General features: G+C 53.7%; 1 protein-coding gene across 4 annotated transcripts in view; it reads right to left on the bottom strand.

Annotated features, from left to right (window-relative positions):
• Positions 1-18,341, bottom strand: part of PAX5 (paired box 5) — a 140,962-nt gene that overhangs the window by 69,106 nt on the left and 53,515 nt on the right. For 2 of the 4 annotated variants that reach the window (XM_075739786.1, XM_075739788.1), the window contains one exon: positions 525-581. The exons of the other annotated variants lie outside the window; for them this stretch is intronic. In XM_075739786.1, coding sequence (XP_075595901.1) covers positions 525-581 — 57 coding nt within the window. The remainder of the gene's footprint in view (positions 1-524; positions 582-18,341) is intronic. 4 annotated transcript variants of the gene reach the window in all.

Here is an 18,341-nt window from a genome sequence, read left to right as displayed (position 1 = left end):
GTGCAGAGCAGAAGAGCCTCCACGCCAGAACCGACCGGCGGGCACTGCGTGCAGCCCTCCTCACCCCCGTGCAGGGGCCGGGGGACCACAGCAGCCCCTGAAGAAGCGGCAAGCCTTGCCGGCACCGTGGGTTGGCAGCGCCGGGCATACAGCCGCTCACAAGGGGCACAGCGGCGTCCCCTCTTCCCGCTCCCCCCGGGCAGAGCCCATCCTTCCAGACACCCTGTCCCGAGAGGAGAGAAAACCCCGGGGGGAGGCGGCGCTCGTGGAGCAGCCCCTCACCTCACAGCCCCATCGAGACCCTCCTGCTGACCCTCCCCAGGAGGCTCTCCAACTGCTCGGCGGGGCAGCAGAAGGGGTCTCAGATTTGGCTCCTCCACCGACGAGACGGCACCGCCGCCGGCGAGGAGCAGCCCGGCATGGCCGGGCACGGCCAGGGGTCCCTCCCCGCGCAGCGGGAAGCCCGACCTGCTGCTTGGTAGGTGAAAAAGCAAGAGTCGGGTGTTCGGTACCCTAGAAATTACCTGAAAAATGACTGCCTGCGGTTGTACCACGCACTGTCTCATCAGCATGGAGCACCACTGCCATAGCATGGAGGAGAGAAAACACAGACACGTGAAACGAGGAATATATAAAGGAGAGACCGAGAAGGACAAACCGAAAGGAGGGGCAAGATGGGGCCTCTCGTGTGCTCCCTCTGCCCCATCCCGCTGAGCTGGGGTGGTCGTGGGCGCCGGGCAGGGGCTGGGGCTGGGACCCCGCAGGCAGGGCGCCTGGCAGGGGAGCGGGGTGGGGAGGAGAGGGGGGGGTCTCTGCACGCCCATGGCAGCAGCACTCCCCCTGCGATGGGGAGCGGGGGGCTGCACGGTCCTGTCCCTGCCAGCCTTCGCTGCAGAGGGCAAATGGGAAGGTTTCAGCGCTGGGAGAAGTTTCACACCCACCTCCACTGCAAAAGCTTTATTTCTAAATATTACCCCCCAGGGCAGGGGAGGTGATGGGCAGATGGAGGGAAAAGGGGTGCAGGACTGTTTCAGTACCGTTTTCAAACAATTTACGTAGTGTGCCAGGAGGCAGGCTCCGTCATCTGCTGCGCTACAGCGAAGTGGTGAGACAGCCCATCACCGGCTTCACCCTCTGCTTGTCCTAGTGAAGATGCCTGAGTGTAACCCACCAAAAGGTCAACCCACCCTACATGTGCCGCACTTTTCTCTTTGAGATCTCCCTGGAATTTTACCCCAAAGTGGCAGGCACCGTGGGGAACAAGACTGGTCCCTGAAACAGCCTGGCTCTGGGGTGCCAGCGTGGGAAAGCCAGGGAGGTCCCACGGGCTGGGATGAGCCCCACGGCAGCGCTGTGACCCAGAGGTGCGACACACGCGCTCCCCTCCTGCCCCGTCCCTTTTCCAGGGTGCAGACCCCGCACCCCTCTCGAGACACCTCACCAAGCGAAAGACAGAAAAGGGGTGTCTGCTGCGCGGGGCAAGAGACCATGGAGAGGAGCCAGCTGGCGCCCGCCGGCACTCGCACGTGTTGCTTTTTGCATCTGCTCAGTTTTCCAAATCACACCTGCAAAACGGCAGGCAGGCATGAAACGACAGCTCTTGTGCCCTCCCGCTGCTGGCACGGCCATCCCCGGCCCCGCGGTGCTGCTCGGGATGCAGCGGCAGCACGACGGGGGCTCAGACCGTCGGAGCAACGCGCCAGCTTGGTCTGCCTCCGCGCAGACTCCACGCACTGCCTTCCCTTCCGATAGGCGCTGCCAGAAACGACGCTTCTCCGTGTTCAAGCCAGGCATTAGCCTGAGGTCTCCGAAACGTGCGGTGCTGTCCCCCAGGTCACAACCACCAACCCCCTGCTCGCCGCTCACGGCAGCAGCAAGCCAGACCTCATGCCTAATATCTCCAAGTCATTGCATCGTAATACTTCAAAATTAATAAATAAAGGCAGAAGTGGCGCACAACAGGCAGGCTGTCCGCGGAAACCCCCACCTCAGCCTGACAAAGGGAAGAAATTTGTAACATTAGATATGGTTCGGAGAGCTTAATCCAAAGCAGCTCTAATTAATCTCCCCAGGCTTTCAGAAACCCAGCGCCACTCGCAGCTGCACGGGCACCGGTGCTGCTCTGCTGAAATTTTATGGGGATGGAAAATCCATCCTAACGCCCTCCTCCTCAGCCGCCTCCGATCCGGACGGGAAAGGCATCCAAAAACCTATATATCAAAGCCTCGCTGCTGCCGCCCGCCAGCCACCCCTCCATTTCATAATTTACATCACATTCCCCGCGCTACCCACCGCGGCCACCGAAACCAATTCTGCTTTGGACTAAAAGCTGTCGCCACAGCTAATTGGGGCCGAACCGCAGCTTCTCTTTGTTTTCGGCAACGTTGGGCTCTTGGCTGTCTCACAGGGCAAGGAAGTTTGATTTCAGTGGTACAACCTTTTTCCCTCAGTTTAAGCGGAGTATTTCTGAATCTCCCTTTCACAAAACATGTACGTTTTTAAAAAATTAACAGCAGTGCTTCATTTTAGCCCAAATCCAATTAGGATTGTGCACATCCCCAGACATCCGTCTGAAGATAGAGGGAATTAGCTAGTGCACCCTGCCATGAACACATTTACCCTCATACTTCAGAATAACTGACCTGTTTTTGACCCAATCTTCAGATTATCTGCATGTGGGAAACGACATGCTACGTTTTACATTTCCACGCTGCAACCCATAAGCAGACGCAGCCGTTCTCAGATTTTCCAAAGGGACCCCCAAATCCAATCTAAATGCCTAGAATTTACCTGTTGTTTTTCTTTTATACATATAAATAGCTGCATTTCCATTCGCTCTTTGTTTCTCATTTTCATTTTGTTCTAATATCTGCATGTAAATGTCTGAAAATAGCATCTGTAATTGAAGATTATGAAGTATAGCCAGCTCCTGACAGGCTGCTAAGGAAGATGGATTATCCTCATTTTTCTGTAAATTTTGTCAATTTTGGAATTCATAAGCTATCAACACTGATCAAAATGTGACCGCACAGCTGTGTCAAAGCGGACGGCGCGGTGGCGGCGCGGCTGCCGAGGAGGACGGCTCTCCCCAGCCGCCCGGCTGGGGGCACGCGCTGCGGGAATCCTTCCTGGCTGCTCCCGGTATCTACGGCCCTTCCACCCTCCCCCTCCAAAAAATAATTTCAAATAAATAAATTGAAAGTACGCAAATTCTCTGGTGCGCCGATTCACATCACAAAGCGTAATTTATTGCATGTTCTCCCTTTTTATTTATCCCTAAGTAGTAAACACGATTTCCATTCAGGGGGTTCGTTATGTTCCACTCCTACCAGACAATCACGGCACACTTGAGGCAATTGTTTAGCCTCTTCCTCTCAATTTTCCCATTACTGGGAGTAAGTACTGTTGGGACTCTTTAATAGCCCGACTGCAGCCCATATCAATAACAGATGAGGTTTAATCGTCCAACACAAAAATTATTTAGGCTCAGTAAGGACATTCAATGTCATTTGCATAATGGCATTTCTATCCTGAGCACCTAACCCATCGTGCATAAACAAGGCCCTGGGACCATAAATAATAATAAATCATGACGTCCACGCTCCTCTTGCTGTAATAGGAGCCTCTCTTTGTAGAAATTATTTCAGCAGGAAATGGGCACTGTAATTTTAAAGACATGTGGCATTGCACAGGCCAGTAAATCACACCCGTGCGCGCACACACGCACGCACAGGCGCGCACCACGGCTGCCCGTGGTGAACAACAAAACCCCACAACACAGCCTGCGCTCGCCGCTGAAATCATTCCTTTTTTTTACTGTTGTTGTTGTTATCATTTCTTAGGCAGAGCTAGCAGACTAAATAAAAGCAAGGTCTGGGCAGCGCGTGGTGCCGGGCACGCGTACGGGGGTGATGGGCCCGTACGTCTGCCGTCCCTCGCAGCACCCGCTGCCCTTGAGCCCCTCCTGGAAGGTCTGGTGGGAAGAAAGCAGAGACCTGCAGGTGCTTCCCAAGCGAGCGTTTCAGCGGCCATCGCAGCCCCGGCTGGGGCAGACTCTCTCCCGGCCGGTCTGGAGGCAGAAGGCTCCGCAGACAGCCATGAGCGGGCCAGCCCAAGGGAAGGAAACGGACACGTGCGCCCCGGTGCCCTTCCCGATTTCAGCCTCCCCAGGCCAACGACAAGCACCTGGACGAACAGCGACAGCACAGCGGCGGCGAGAGCCGACCTCTGTTCTTGCCAGGATCTGCAGGTTTCATACCTTTACCCTCAACAGCTCCTTTCTCCCTCAGCACAAATAGGCCTCAGTTTCCTCCAGGACACAAACGACGACTCGCTCCAGCTCCCACCCTCCCTCCTCAGCGCTGCCCGGGCTCCGGGCTCGCCAGGCGTGCTTTCGCAGCCCCTGCGCCGGCTCCTCCCTGCCGTTTCCATGCCAGAACATCCCCGTTTGGTTTCCTGAGGAATGCAGAAATTGCACCACAAATTTTGCCGGAGCCTCCTCCCGATGCCGGCACTGCACACCCATCCTGACTGCTGCATCGCAGCCGACTGCACAGGCATCTCCTCCCCGAAACAGCATCTCCCTGTGCCCCCTCCAACCTCTCTTCTCCCAGCCCTCCTCCTCCCCCCCCAACCCCCGGGGCAGTCCCCGCTTGCTCCCCTCCAGCAACCCCATGGGTTCGCGCAGGGTGTTTCTCCTCTCCCCCTCCTTCCCACCCTCTCCTCCCGTGGCTCCTCTCCCCCTCCAGCACAAACTGACCAGGCGCCTCGCTGCCCTGTCAGCAGCCTCTTCCATCCTACATGCAACGCTGAAAAAAGGGAGCACCCGACTGAAATAAAGCATAACGCTCCCAGTTAAAATAAAGCATAATGCACCCCACCCTGGTGGAAAAAGCAGTTTGCCTTTTGTAAACCCAGCACGTAACACCTTTATGCCACTTATTGCCACAATATATTGCTGAAACATGTTGTTTCTCAGGACAGGAGCTGGACATTTTCACCCCCAGCCATAACAATTTCAGCCACAGAAGGACGGAAAACGGACAATCCTCCGTCACGGTGGCTCCGCTGCTTCCGCTGAAGCACCCAGCATGGGTAAGCAGGGAAGGAAACACAACCCCCAGCACGGTCAAGCATTTCCCTATGGAGAAATACCAACAAGAGGTATGACGGCGCACTGGGAACGCATGTGAAGTTTACACCAATATTGCCTTGCAATCTTTTTAATCCATCCTACTGACACTTGAGGAGTCTTGTGCACATTTGCAAGAACAACTTTTATATTTCTGTAACGCTTTCAGAAGAACTATCTGAAGGTATTTCACAAATGCCATCTGAGAATCCTTTCGTCCTTCCCTCTGTACCATATTTCGTATCGTGCACAATAAACTGGTTTCAAAGCAGTACCCCATGAGAAAATACCCCGGGCAGCATTCACCACGGACCAAGCCCCCCAGGCAGCCAAAGCCTCGGCAGCTGCTGCAGCTCCGGGTGCACCGAATCTCTACCCAGATGAACGCCAACAGAGAAAGCCACGGAGTTTGCTGTGTTCCGTGGCGTCTTGCAAAGTCAAAGTTGTACAAAGGCGTATCAACCCACAAACTCCGGAATTCCAGGCCACTTTCAAAGCTGGTCACAAGCACACATTCTTCCTTTTCCAAAAGACTTTCACTCTTCCTGTTGGTGTTCCTGGGAGCCAGCTGAACCTATGGGGATCAGGACTCTTCTGGTTTCTGTTCTGGGGGTGGCAACTTTCCCTGCAATGCCCCGTCAAATCCCCAACATGGAACTGACCTCATCAAAAAAAACCCAAATACACAAACACATTTTTCCAAAGTTTTTCTTTCGTTTCTTTCCTGGGAAGGGACACGATATTAAAAGAGACTTTTCATTATGATATTTTCACAGTAAAGCTAGAAATATGAGGACAAACATTGCTCTTGGAAGATTTCTGAAGCACTTTCCGGTGTCGGGGGCGCGGGGTTAGGGAGGGAGCAGGGACCGAACCCCGTGGGAATAACGCGTGCTCTGACGGAGGGCAACGCGACTCCCCGGGCTTGGATCCCTTAACCAGAGAGTTTTGTGCAGCAAACGAGATGTGCCGGGGGGGGCTTCGGGGGCTGCGAGGTGAGGGCACCCTCCTTCCCCTTCGCACGTGTGAATGGAAACCCTTTGCGGGGGGAGAATCGGGGGAACGATGTGATGCTTCCTTCCCTGTGACGTCCGCTCAGGATTAACGGGCTCTGAACCCCACTCATCTCGTGGGGTAAACCTTCAGCTATTTTTGCCCCCAGCTAATGAGCTGAGACCCGCTGACAACCAGACCCGGCCAGCATGATGTCTGGAGCGTGGAGGCTTCGGGACAAGGCGCTGGAGACCGGGGCAGGACAGTCACCCACGCCTCTGCCCCATCCACCCTGCCTGCCCGCGGGGTTCCTCGGCTTCAGAAAAAACACCTAGAAACGTCAGAAATTATCTGCACACGGGTATAGAAAACGAAGAAAACAGAGGCAGGCTGACCAGTGACTGTGGTACCTATAGGGTACCTATAGGGTACTTATAGGGTGCTGCTTCCAAGGAAAAAAGAGTCTGATGACGCCCACAGCCTGCCGCTGCTGGAGGCTCTGCACCTCCTCACTATCATGAAAGGCTCCAGCGAAGGAATTCCTATGCGGAAATATCATCAAAGATGACAGGTTTTGGTGAAACATTTCAGGTTTTATCAAAACATTCTCTGTTGGAAAGACAGGCTCAGCCAGACATGCTGCTGTTGTAATAATCATCATTTTGCCGCTAAAACGTCAGCGGCACTGGAGACGGCCGGGTGCCGCACACGCCATGAAACATCACAGTGAGAAAACAGCATCAGACAACCAGGAGGGAACCTGCTGCCGGTGTGACCCGAGCGTCTCCCGCCCCAGCAGCCGCCCGGTTCTTGTGCCACAAGTGTGTTTGGGGTCATATCATCAAACTTTTCTCTACAGTCACAAGAACCAGAGAGCAACCGTTTGCCTGACCAAAGCGCGGACGTGGGGTCTGTGCCTGCAGCAAAAAACTCCCACTGCGGCAGCCTCTCAACTCGGCGATGCTTGAAAACCACTCACCAGGCACATAATCTGATGACAATTTCTTGTGTACCTTAATTTTATGTTACTTAATCATCTCTTTTAATTATCTAGACAGGTCTCAACAACTGGTCAAACACTCCTAATCAAACACAGCGTTTGACGAGCACAGTGTTTCTGCCTGGCTCCACTCCACAGCTCCCATTTCGGAAAGGCACCCGCTGCCCCCAGCACCTCGTTCTGCCCCAGCCCTCCGGTCACGTCTCTGATCGTGACCCGTCCGGACGGAGTCAGAGCCCAGCCCAGCTCTGGGACCGCTGCAGCACGCAGAGCGAGCGGAGGAAACCCCCGCCAATCCAAGGTTGCCCTTATTCAATTACATTTTCAAGGTGAGAGGAGCAGGGCTGAAACCATCCCCCTACGTGTTCAGCTGCTCTCCTAACGTAAGAGTTTCCGTCCCTTCAGATTTAATTATTTTTTTCATTTCAGCAAATTCTGCTGCCACCAGATTTTTAAGTGGCCGTTATTCATGTGAGCAGAGAGGAATTTTGAAACTGGCCCGTTTTCTGGAAATGGCTTAGCTCCACAATTGTTTTTTGTGATCATACAACCACTTCCGTAGGTGGTTCCATTTAATCCCTTCCTGACATAATGGCAACCCAAAACTACGGCATTCTTGTGAAGACCCAGCATCCACGCTGAGCAAGTTGCTTTAGGCTGCTGGGCGCTGCATCCCAGACAGCTCTCCATCTCGTCCTGCACACTGTGTGAACCAGGCGCCGCTCTCCCGCCCCAGCCACGCTTTTCACATTGTCCATTGCAACCGAACAAGTTTCCCTAAGTCACATCACGGGAGTTGGAATGAACAGCAGGTACCTGGACATCACGGTCACAGGACAATGCAGGTTGGAAGGAAGCTCCAGAGGTCCCTCAAAGCACGGCTAGCCGCGGGGCCAGGGCTGGCTTTACCCAGCTGGGTCTTGAAAACCACCACGGATGGAGACTGCACAACTTCTGAGGACAACCTGTGCCCTGCCTGACTGTCCTGGGGGAAGAGCTGCTCCCGGGGCCCTGCAGAGCCTCTCCTGCGTCAGCTCATGCCTCTTCTCTCGTACTCCCACCATGCCCCACCGTGAAGAGTTTGGCTCCTTCCAAGGTGCTTTAGCACATTGAGATCTCCAGGTGTTCAACCGCCGTGTAGAGAGCGTACTTTGAGAAACCCGTATTTGTAAGTGAAAGTCATGGACAGATTCAGAGAAAGCCTACAGAATGAGCATAAAACAGCGGTGATTTCCAAACCAAAGGGTAGAAACTATACTTGAAACTATTCAAAGCCTGTGGGATCGAGATGTTTACCGGGGACTAAGAACAGAAGTCTCGATCCATTCTTCGAACGCCAGGGCAAGCCCTTCCCCTCAGATATAATGTGAGCAGGCTAGGCAGTAAATAAATCAACGGGCAAGCGTGTCTGCTCACAGATTCCTCTCTCCCTCTCTAACACAGACACAAGGAGGTCGGTCAATTTTGCTATAACATAATCTTGGCCGACTGGTGCCATTACACAACGTTGTCTTTTTCCACAAAGAAAGCCAGCTTCGGGACAATTCCACATCTGTTTTCCTGCGCAAGTGGAGCATCACATACATGCACACTGCCAAGTGCATGGATGACTCCCCTATTGTTTTTCAAAGGGACAAAGACTACATGAGCAATTATAATTCTACTCATCTTACTCATATATTACGCCTTGATGTGATATTGAAAATCTGACGGTGGCCAGTAAATCACCGCTCTGCTTCAGCTCTCAGGCAGAGTCTACTGTGTGACTGGCTACTGTCTGTGACTTTTCTGTAATGACAGACTTTCAATTAGCTGTCAGCTGGTGACATGAAACCTGGGAAGGAAGACTCCACTGAAGACAAAGATGTGATTTTTTTTATTTAAAACTTGCTGAGCTGGTAGACCTGGTTTACCTCTCTAAACTGAAAAAGCCTAGCTATTTATCGCAAAACACATGATGAACAAAGAGACACAATTACTCAAAGTCAGCTCGCAAATTGCAAGGAAACGTGGACACTTCTGGCAAGTTAACAAGAGGGGAAAGTTTTTCTTAAATTTCCCACTGCCATACCACACTTACGGAAGCTGTGGTGAGGCTCCTGGAGGGCATCACCCGCTGCCTTTGCAGGACTTTGTGTTCCCTTGTTGTCCCTAAGCTCTGAGTGTAAAGCTGGTGTAAAGTGCTGAGGTGAAGTTTGGTGACTGGCAAAGCATCCCCAGCCAGCATTACCTGACAGAAACGCTGCTAAAGTTGCAATTTCCAAACGGCGTTCCCCCAGACCCTCGGTAAAAAGCACACCGCGCTCCTCCTCAAGGGCATTCCAGGCCCCGAGGAGCCCCCAGCTATGCCCGGTCACCGGGGCGCTGCTCTGCCGTTGAAAGCACTGGACCTCGGCTCCCGCAGCCTCAGCCGCGCGTGTGCGCCGGAGCCGGGAGCATCACCGGGATGCCAGGGCCAGCACAGCCACCCACCGGCACGGTGCCCTTGGTGCTGCCACCCGTGCCGCGCGGCACCGACACCCCCTCTGCAAGAGCCTCCGCACAGCCCAGGGAACCTGCCCGGGGCAAAAAACACCCCCACTGCGTCCGTACAGAGCAAAGAGGAAAGAGACACGGACAAAGGAGATGTCGGAGCTCCAGGCCTTTCCTTTAACTCGGGAATTTGTGTTTTCACATATGGTCACATCCGAGAGCAGTCAGCGGGGGTGTTAAAACCCAGGAACACGCTGCAATTCCTGAAGGCATTGGCTACCTTGGTATTTTGGGATTCCCCCTCCCTGCTGGGGCAAGGGGAGGAGGCGACAAGGACTCCTCCGGGTAGGAGACGTACCCGTGCTCTGCCCCGCCGGAGCCAGACGTGGTCCCCAGGCAAAGCCACGTGAGCAGGGGGACGAGCCCCAGCAAGGCCGATGCAGCAGACTCGGAGGGAAGCACCATCAGCGTAAACCCAGGCCATCGCTGGGGCTGCTCCGACAAAGCAACAGGCACTGGGAGGGCTCTAGTTTTTTAAATACACCCTAAAATCCCGCGAACCCACGCACTGCTGCTCTCCCCCAGCTTGGTTTCATTGCGCTGATTTAGCCACACGTTGCTGGGAGGAGAGGGACGAAGCAGGCATGGCCCAGTGGCTCCTTTTATTCCCTTTTTGGTCTGATTCTTCAGGCTCTGACTCACTGAAGCCTGGTTGAGACAGCGAGACCCAGAATGACAAGAAACAGCCCGTGGGTTTCCTTACAGGGTAAGAAGTACCTCCACGCAGCGCCAGCACATCAGGGTCAGCGCGGTGAAATCCCGGCTCCGTCCTCTGGCAGCAGCTTCCCTTCAGCAGAGCAGCGCTGCCGAGGCGTTGCATGCCGGGCACTGCAGACCCCTGGAAATGCTTTCCTCTGTTGGAAAATCTTGCAGGAGAAATCCCGACCCCAGGCTGCTCACCGCTTCCAGACGAAGCAGGAAAACTGGTCACCCATGGGAAGGGGCATTGAGCTCAGGTGGGGGCACGGGGTATCCCCAGGGCTGCCTGGACATGGGAGCGGGCATCCCTTGGGTTATCCCGCGTGGGCTGCTTCCCACCTCTTTTGCTTACTCAAAGACCAGACGTTTCAATTCCAGCCCCTGCTCAGACAGACATCCCGGATGTCCACGCAAGCTGCAGGGTGCTCTTTGCAAAGATGATGCTGATGCAGAGATACGTTAGCAGGATACACGGCTCCTGTCATGCTGCTTCCCCAGAAAACTGCCCGCCATCGCAGCCCCACTGTCACACAAAATACCGGGTGTCATACAACACAGTCTGCTGTGACTGTCACCGCCCGACACGACATGTCACAACAAGGCGGCACACTCGGGGAATTGTGTTCAGACTTCAGAAGCTCGTGCACAAAAAAACCGCTTGTGAGGGAGGGCAAAGCAGCAAGGATACAAATGGGAAGTGTTGGCCCAAGGAGCTGTGCTTTCTGCTGCAGTTCTAAAAGACAAGGCTTTCTACTCATAAAAGCTGGTTTTCAGCAGGAAGAAACAACACGGTAGGTTTGTTTTCTCCTTCTTGACCCTAAAACAGAGCAGAGCCAAAGGAGGAGGTGGTGCAGCCCCCGCTGCCCCAGCAGCGTGATGGAAGGACGGAGGGCTCAGAGAAGAGACTCTGCCGAGGAGGCTTCAGCCCCTCTGCGGCACCATGGACCAGTCACTGCTCCCTCTTGATCTGCACTGCAGGAGAAACTGCTTTCCTCTCCCCGGCCATTACTCATCTTCTCCATCCAGACAGCCAGACCCTCGGGGACACTGCTCTTCCCTAGACAGTCAGTGCACAAAGCTCTCAGCCCCACGCTGCCTGTGGGGTCCTCCCAGTACCACCGTGATGCAAGTACGTGACAATCAGAGTGACGGTGACCAGGAATGAGATCCTACACACAGTCTCGTGTGCTGAAGGCTCAGCCTGCAGAAGCCAAGGGCAGTTCAGAGCTCTGAGCTCCCCGGAGCATCCGGGGGATGCTGGTGGATGGAGGAGCTCTACCCAACGCCTCTGCAGAACAACCTGTTGTTTCAGCGGGAGCTGATGGCTCTCCATGAACCGGAGGCCACGGTTGGCAGCATCGTCTCAGGGCTCGAAGGGCTTTGTGCACGAAGCAGCTCTTGATCAACCCTCCGAGGCAAGGAGATGGGGGTAAGTGCAACCGTTATCTCCAAAGAGCTGCTGCTCCTTCCCGGTGAAATGCCCTGTGTCACAGCTGAGTGCTGGTCCTCTCCAGTCTTTTTTATACCTCTTCAACTTTTACCATTATTGAAAGGTACTACTTGGCAAGAAAAAATACTACCAGCCTGAAATCTCCTTCTGAGTAGCCTCTGACTCCCTCGAAGGACACTCCCCCCATCTCTGCCTGCTCTAACCACCATCCGGCAGAGCTGGGCAGCCCCAGCAGTGAGGACATCCCCGCGGCACACACACGTTCCCTGCGACGCACGCAGCCCGGTTCTACACCACGCAAGCACTCGTCACGCTGTATCTTCCAGACCAGCAGCAAAGTCCCGAACTCAGGGAATCAACAGAACAACTGCGGCAAACCCACCGAGCAGCAAGAGCACAGCGGGGTCAGCCCAGAGCGGGAGAGCCCCAAAATCCCCTCCGGCCCCCAGCAAGCTCCATCCCCTACACGCCTGAGCACGGCGAAGGCAGCTGGGCACGCAGCCGAGCCACGGCTGCCCTGGCCCACGTTGCTGCCCGGGGAACGCGTCCCCTTACGCGTGGGGGAAGGAGGGAGCTCAGCACAGCTCAGCCCCCCGCAGCCCCCGCACGGGGTGGGGGTCACGGGCGCCCGCGGTGCTCCCAGCTGCCGTCCCTCCGCCACCCTGCCCGCCCAGACCCCGCGCCCTTTCCATTCGGTAGGGGTATTGATCTGCTGGCAGCAATGGGCTGGATAATTAGCCAGGAATTAGGGTTTCTATTACAGCCAGGAGGCTGCCCCAGCTGATTTATCACCTGAATAATTTACTGTGATTGAAAGGAAATTAAAATGAACTCCATTTGACAACTGTGCGCTTTTATGGGCTTTAGTGAAGACTCAAAAGCCAAATTAATAGCCTGGTGTTGTTTAATAGTCTACTGAGAGTAAATATGGGAAGGTTTTTCCTCTCCTGATGTGCTCTCTTAGGCTGGATTTTAGAGTTGTTTTTTTTCCCCTCCCACCAATAAAGCCACAGACTGGATCAGAGGAGGTTTCAGCTGGAAGAGGCGCAGCTGTAAAAACCGCAGAACCGTCCTCGCTGGCTGCTCCTCTCCGCGCTGCCGACGCTTGTCCTCGCCCGCCCCTTCCTGCAGGCAGAGGGGCTCGCGGTGCCGGCAAAGTGGGGGTGACCACGCAGCACCCGCCGGCTGCCCCCCAGCCATCCCCATCCCTGTCCTGCTGCCGCCCTGGCCAACCTCTGCCGGCGTGGGGCGAGGGACTGGCCGCCGGCACGGTGCGGCACGGGGGTAATGCAGCCGCCACAAACTCATTCCTCGCCCCGCGACCCCCGATCGCCACGTCCACCCGCGGAGCCGAGGGTGAGTTCTGCCATGGCACTGGGTGCCAAACCCAGCGCGGGCATGCCTTCTGCCCGGCTGCCTGCCGGACTCTGCCTGCACACGAGGAGCTGTCTGCAGAGCTGGCAGGTGGATCCTAAACTCCACTTTTCTTGTTCCTTTGTTTCTGTCCTTTTTTCATTCAATTTTAGCATTTGTGTCCGTTTGTCAAGCCACGTGTTGATTTGTTTTGCTGTTTAAGTTTCTCTTCATTCACGCAATGCGTCACACAAGCCTTGGGTAAGAGCTTGTACTGGCATGTTCACATCACTTCTGCAGGTGGCAGATCAAGAAAAGATTTCATCGAATCCTGGAATGGTTTGGGTGGGCAGGGACCCCACAGCCCACCCAGTGCCACCCCTGCCATGGGCAGGGACACCCCCCACTAGCCCAGGTTGCCCAAAGCCCCATCCAACCTGGCCTTGAACACTGCCAGGGAGCCAGGGGCAGCCACAGCTTCTCTGGGCACCCTCTGCCAGGGCCTCAGCACCCTCACAGGGAAGGATTGCTGCCTCCCATCCCATCTCCATCTCCCCTCCTGCAGCTTCAGGCCATTCCCCTTGGCCTGTCACTCCCTGCCCTTGGCACCAGCCCCTCTCCAGCTTTCCTGGAGCCCCTGCAGGGACTGGAAGGGGCTCTGAGGTCTCCCCGCAGCCTTCTCTTCTCCAGGCTGAACCAGCCCAACTCTCCCAGCCTGAGGTCTCCACAGCAGAGGTGCTCCAGCCCTCGCAGCATCTCCGTGGCCTCCTCTGGCCTCGCTCCAACAGCTCCGTGTCCTTCTTGTGCTGGGGACCCCCGAGCTGGACGCAGCACTGCAGGGGGGTCTCAGCAGAGCGGAGCAGAGGGGCAGAATCCCCTCCCTCGACCTGCTGGTCACGCTGCTGGTGATACAGCCCAGGACACGGGTGGCTTTCTGGGCTGCCAGCGCTCATTGATGGGTCAATGACTCTGGATGTTCAAATGTACCCATGACTTAGTGCCATAATTTTCAGTTACTGGACAACATAAAGTTTTGGGAAAATGCAAGCAAATATTAGCTCTTCATTTCTCATTGCAAGTCTCAGGGTATTTTAAGAAGATCCTCAGCAGTCTCTGTCCACCCAAAGGTAGTGTCCCTCAGGAAAAAAACATTATTCACACTCCAGAAACCAGGACCAAGCATATAGTCCTGCAGTTCATTCCTTCCTTCTGCTTCTCCAGTAACTGCAGTTTTAGAGTGAGTCATATTTAAAAAGGAAAAAATGGGTCATACCTTCTGGCTTTATCTTGGACTTTCCCTGGTACTGTAAGGAGGACTGTGCATCTCCATGTTCTCAGGAGCTGCATTCCTGCAAACACCCTATCCAACACAGCTCCTTAGAGTGAAAAAAAGAGATTCCTCTTTCAAATCTGGCACATACTTGGACAGAAAGTAAACCCTGAAGATTTTTGAAAGGACTTACTCTCCTCTCTTGATCAGTTCAGTGATATCCTTCATCACAATTCTCTCTCAAACAGAGGACAATCAGTATGTAACTTTGTGCAATTCTTCCTTTTTTTTTTTTTTTTTCCAATTTATTAGTAATTTTTTCAGGTTAATTAGTTATCTAAATTTAATCTGCCTATGCTTATCTCCAGATCCAGACTTATGTGCACTGCGTATTATGAATACATTTATTAGTATGCATTTGCCAGGTTACTGGTTTTGACCTAAGCCCAGAATATTTACATTTTATCCAGAAATGAATCCGAGAACTGATATTCAGTTTAGTTCTAGCTAAAAGCAATGGGAAAGCATCAGCAAGGGCCTGGGAATTATCTGCTATTAGAGGCAAGCAGTTTTCTTCTACATCGGTGACCTACATAGTGTTGAATCTGGTCACATCATGTTATGCCTCATTATGGCCCTGATCTAAAGTCTATTGAAGTCAATAGAAATATTCCTCTTGGCTTCAATGAGTATTCGATTGGACCCATGTGTGGAGCTGAAAATACAAGAGAATCCATTTCTGTCGTGGACAGAAATCCAGCATAGATAATTCTCTTCTTTATGATGAGGAAATTAATGCACTGCCTTTCCTGTCGAGCCGACCCTGCTGTATTTTCCCCTGTAGAGGCATTAATCCTGTTCTCACAGCCACCAAAAGCACGTCGGTCTGTGATCCCAGCCGTGCCCCTGCACCCGTGCAGCCTCCCATGCCCGAAGTTCCCCGGCTGGTGGCTGTTTCCCAGGCCATGATTTCCAGAAACATCTCCTCTCCATGCTGCAACTGGCAAATGCATTTGAGTCAAGGGTTGACACGAGCGATGCCGTGCGTTCGGCTAGCCCGGGACAGCTTCCCCAGGGAGCTGGGAGGAGCTCCGCCATCCCTCTGGCTGGAATCACGGGAAGCCCCCGGAGGACAACGGACTAGCAGTCAGGCAGAGGGGTTTGCTGAGGACAGCCAGCACCTCCAGCTCCTCCAGCTGGATGCTCCTGATGGACGAGGCACTGGAAAATCACACCACTCAGAGCAGCAGCTCTGTGCATAGGATAGACATGGGATGTGCAGCAGTTTGGGATAAAATCTGAATTGTCGGTGCAGCGACTACGAGCGGTGGGGGTTTGCCTGTGACAGGGGCTGGCTGGGAGTGCTGTGGTCCACCATGGACATAGCTGTACAGGACAACTCCAGGGCAGGCAGGCAAAAGCTGCTCCTCCTGTCAGTATGGCTTTGCTCCGAGGGAAGTCACACAGCCAGCCTTCCCCGTGGGCAGCGGGACTGCCCTGCAGAGCCCACACAGCGGGGAGCGGCCGGGCCCAACCACACGCGCATCAAGAGGCACAGGGAGGAGAGCAGGAGCTGCTGCCAGTCCAGGAGGCAGACGCTGTGAAGGCTTTCCATCCCTGGGACCTGAGGATTACCTGGCATTCCAGCCATGGGCTTTGGCCCAGCTGACGAAAGAGCTGCACGGTGCTGGTGGCCAGTGGCCACAAGCAGAACAGCAGTGCAGTGGTTGTGTTGCAGACACACCACCATGTGCATTTCAAAATCTGTGCCCAGAAATATGTTAAATCAGTTTTCCATCAACATTTGCAGCCAGTGCAAATAGATCATGGGCTGTTTGCAAAAACTGAGCACAAAAGAACACAAACGTGAGGGAAAGACATTAAGTTTATACACGGATTTATGTTTATAGCAGGTTCCTGTTGGGGGGAGGTGGGGAAAGGCTAGTAGAGCACTGACTTTATGGCCCGGTTACTCCCCTGTCCGTACAGACACAAGAGGACTTGACTCCGTTTGCAGTCAGCCCTCATCCTCAGGCTTCCCAGCTGCTGGACTTCACCTGCCATCGCACATTTCTCCAGCTCCACATGTGCAGGCGCCGCGTCCAGCGCTGCGGAGCGCACACCGGGGCGCACAGAGCCGTACCGCCAGGCGAGAGGTGGCAAAATGAGGCACATTACGGGACATGCCTGGCTTCTACCCCCCCGATGCGCACAGTCTGGCGCAGTCTTTAATTATACGAACCCGCGGTGGGATCCCTGCCTCACCCAGCGCATGCACTGGGCACTGTTTCCGAACAAAGGACTGTCTGACACTTTATTTTCCTGTCATTGTCCAGTGGTTGCCTTCTCTCTCAGCATTGTCTGAGCCCTTCCCTGAAGACAAGTATTCACTCCCTGCGGGTCTCTCTGTAGAAGGCACAGCTTACAGCAGATGTGAAAACTCAGATGATGCTTGTCAAGAGCACAACGTGTTCTGAGGTGAGAAATAACTCATGAGTCTCCATTTTATACAGGTGGACTGAGGGAAACGTTAAAGACGGAAAAGTAAAGGAAACAGACTGGAAGCACTCAAAGGCTTTGGCAGGGGTGAGGAAGCACTCCCACACAGTCCATCACACGTCTACCTACACGTGGGGCAATGCACACTTTCCAACAGGCAAGGCTAAATTTTGCCCAGAAAATGCATCAGGAGGACCTTGGGCAGCAGGAACCAGCCCTCAGCTTGGGACTGAGCATGCCGAGGCTACAAACGCTTTGCTGTGCACGGGGCATCTGTCCCCCCCGTGCCACAACTCTCTGTGGCCAAGGGACCGCTCCCAGCTCACAAACAAGGAGGAAGACTTGGAGACGAGCCACAAAACAGGGAGAAAAAGGAATTTCCTGTCTAAAGATAGCAATTCTTCCAGTAAAATACTTGGAGCTCTCCTCAGGTGAAGAGCGCAGGGACATCAATAAGATTTTGTGCCCAAGTAAAATTAGTGATATTCAGCTGGCTGCCACTGGACCATGTTTCTAATAAAACAGATAAGCAGTGGGTCAGCAGCTCCTACTAGACTTCTCCCCACATCTCATCTCTATGAGGAGCATCTTTTCCTTATTTTCCTCTACAGAAATAGCTCAGGACTCCATACACCCACCGCTGACCTACCTCCCAAAGCACCACATCTGTGTTCAGCAGCACCCTGGACAGCCAGATGCCGGAGGCAGGTCCTGGTTTACTGTACCAGTCTATTGCAGGGACAACTCTGGTTTTCCAGGTCGCTTCATTAATGTTCTCAGTATTTTCTTTCGCATTGATTTCTTTGGCCTTACTAACTGATCCAGACAGCTTCCCTGCTTTGGTTAAGTATCATGACCACTGCACTTGACTGGCCAAAGAGGTAAAACATGCTTCGGTAAGCAGTGGAGTTCATACTGCATCCTTGTGAAACGGAGCTAATCATACAGATCACATGCGTTCGGGTTAAAAGTTACACTGTACATCCCACCAAAAAGCAGAAGCCAACCCCAAACAGCCATTAACCACTGCCCAGCCTTCCAAAAGCAAACGACAATGCTCCAACTGATAGAACAACTAGAAGCTCCATCTGTAATTAAACTTAGAAGTGGCTAGGCAAGGCGGTTCTGCTAAGCACCTTTTGTGCATCATAATATCACATTTCTCAGCATCTATTTGACTTCCCAGAGCATGCAGAAAGTACCCTGTTAACCCAATTAATAGCAGCATATCTCACTAATCTGGCTACGCAGCCATTCTAGTCACAGCTGCTTATGTGGACCCAGGGAGAACCTTGCTCCACCAACAGCCAAATATCCCATATTTGACAATCAGCATGCTACTCCAGCACCATCCTCATTCAATTCTCCCATTCTTCCTATTAAACCAGTAAAAGTTTATCCCTGTGCAATCGCT

Source organism: Balearica regulorum, chromosome Z (assembly GCF_011004875.1).
Source record: "Balearica regulorum gibbericeps isolate bBalReg1 chromosome Z, bBalReg1.pri, whole genome shotgun sequence".
In the NCBI taxonomy this organism is placed as follows: Eukaryota; Metazoa; Chordata; class Aves; order Gruiformes; family Gruidae; genus Balearica; species Balearica regulorum.
The sequence above is the reverse complement of the archived record's forward strand: the minus strand, read 5'-3'. Positions and strand labels throughout refer to the sequence as shown.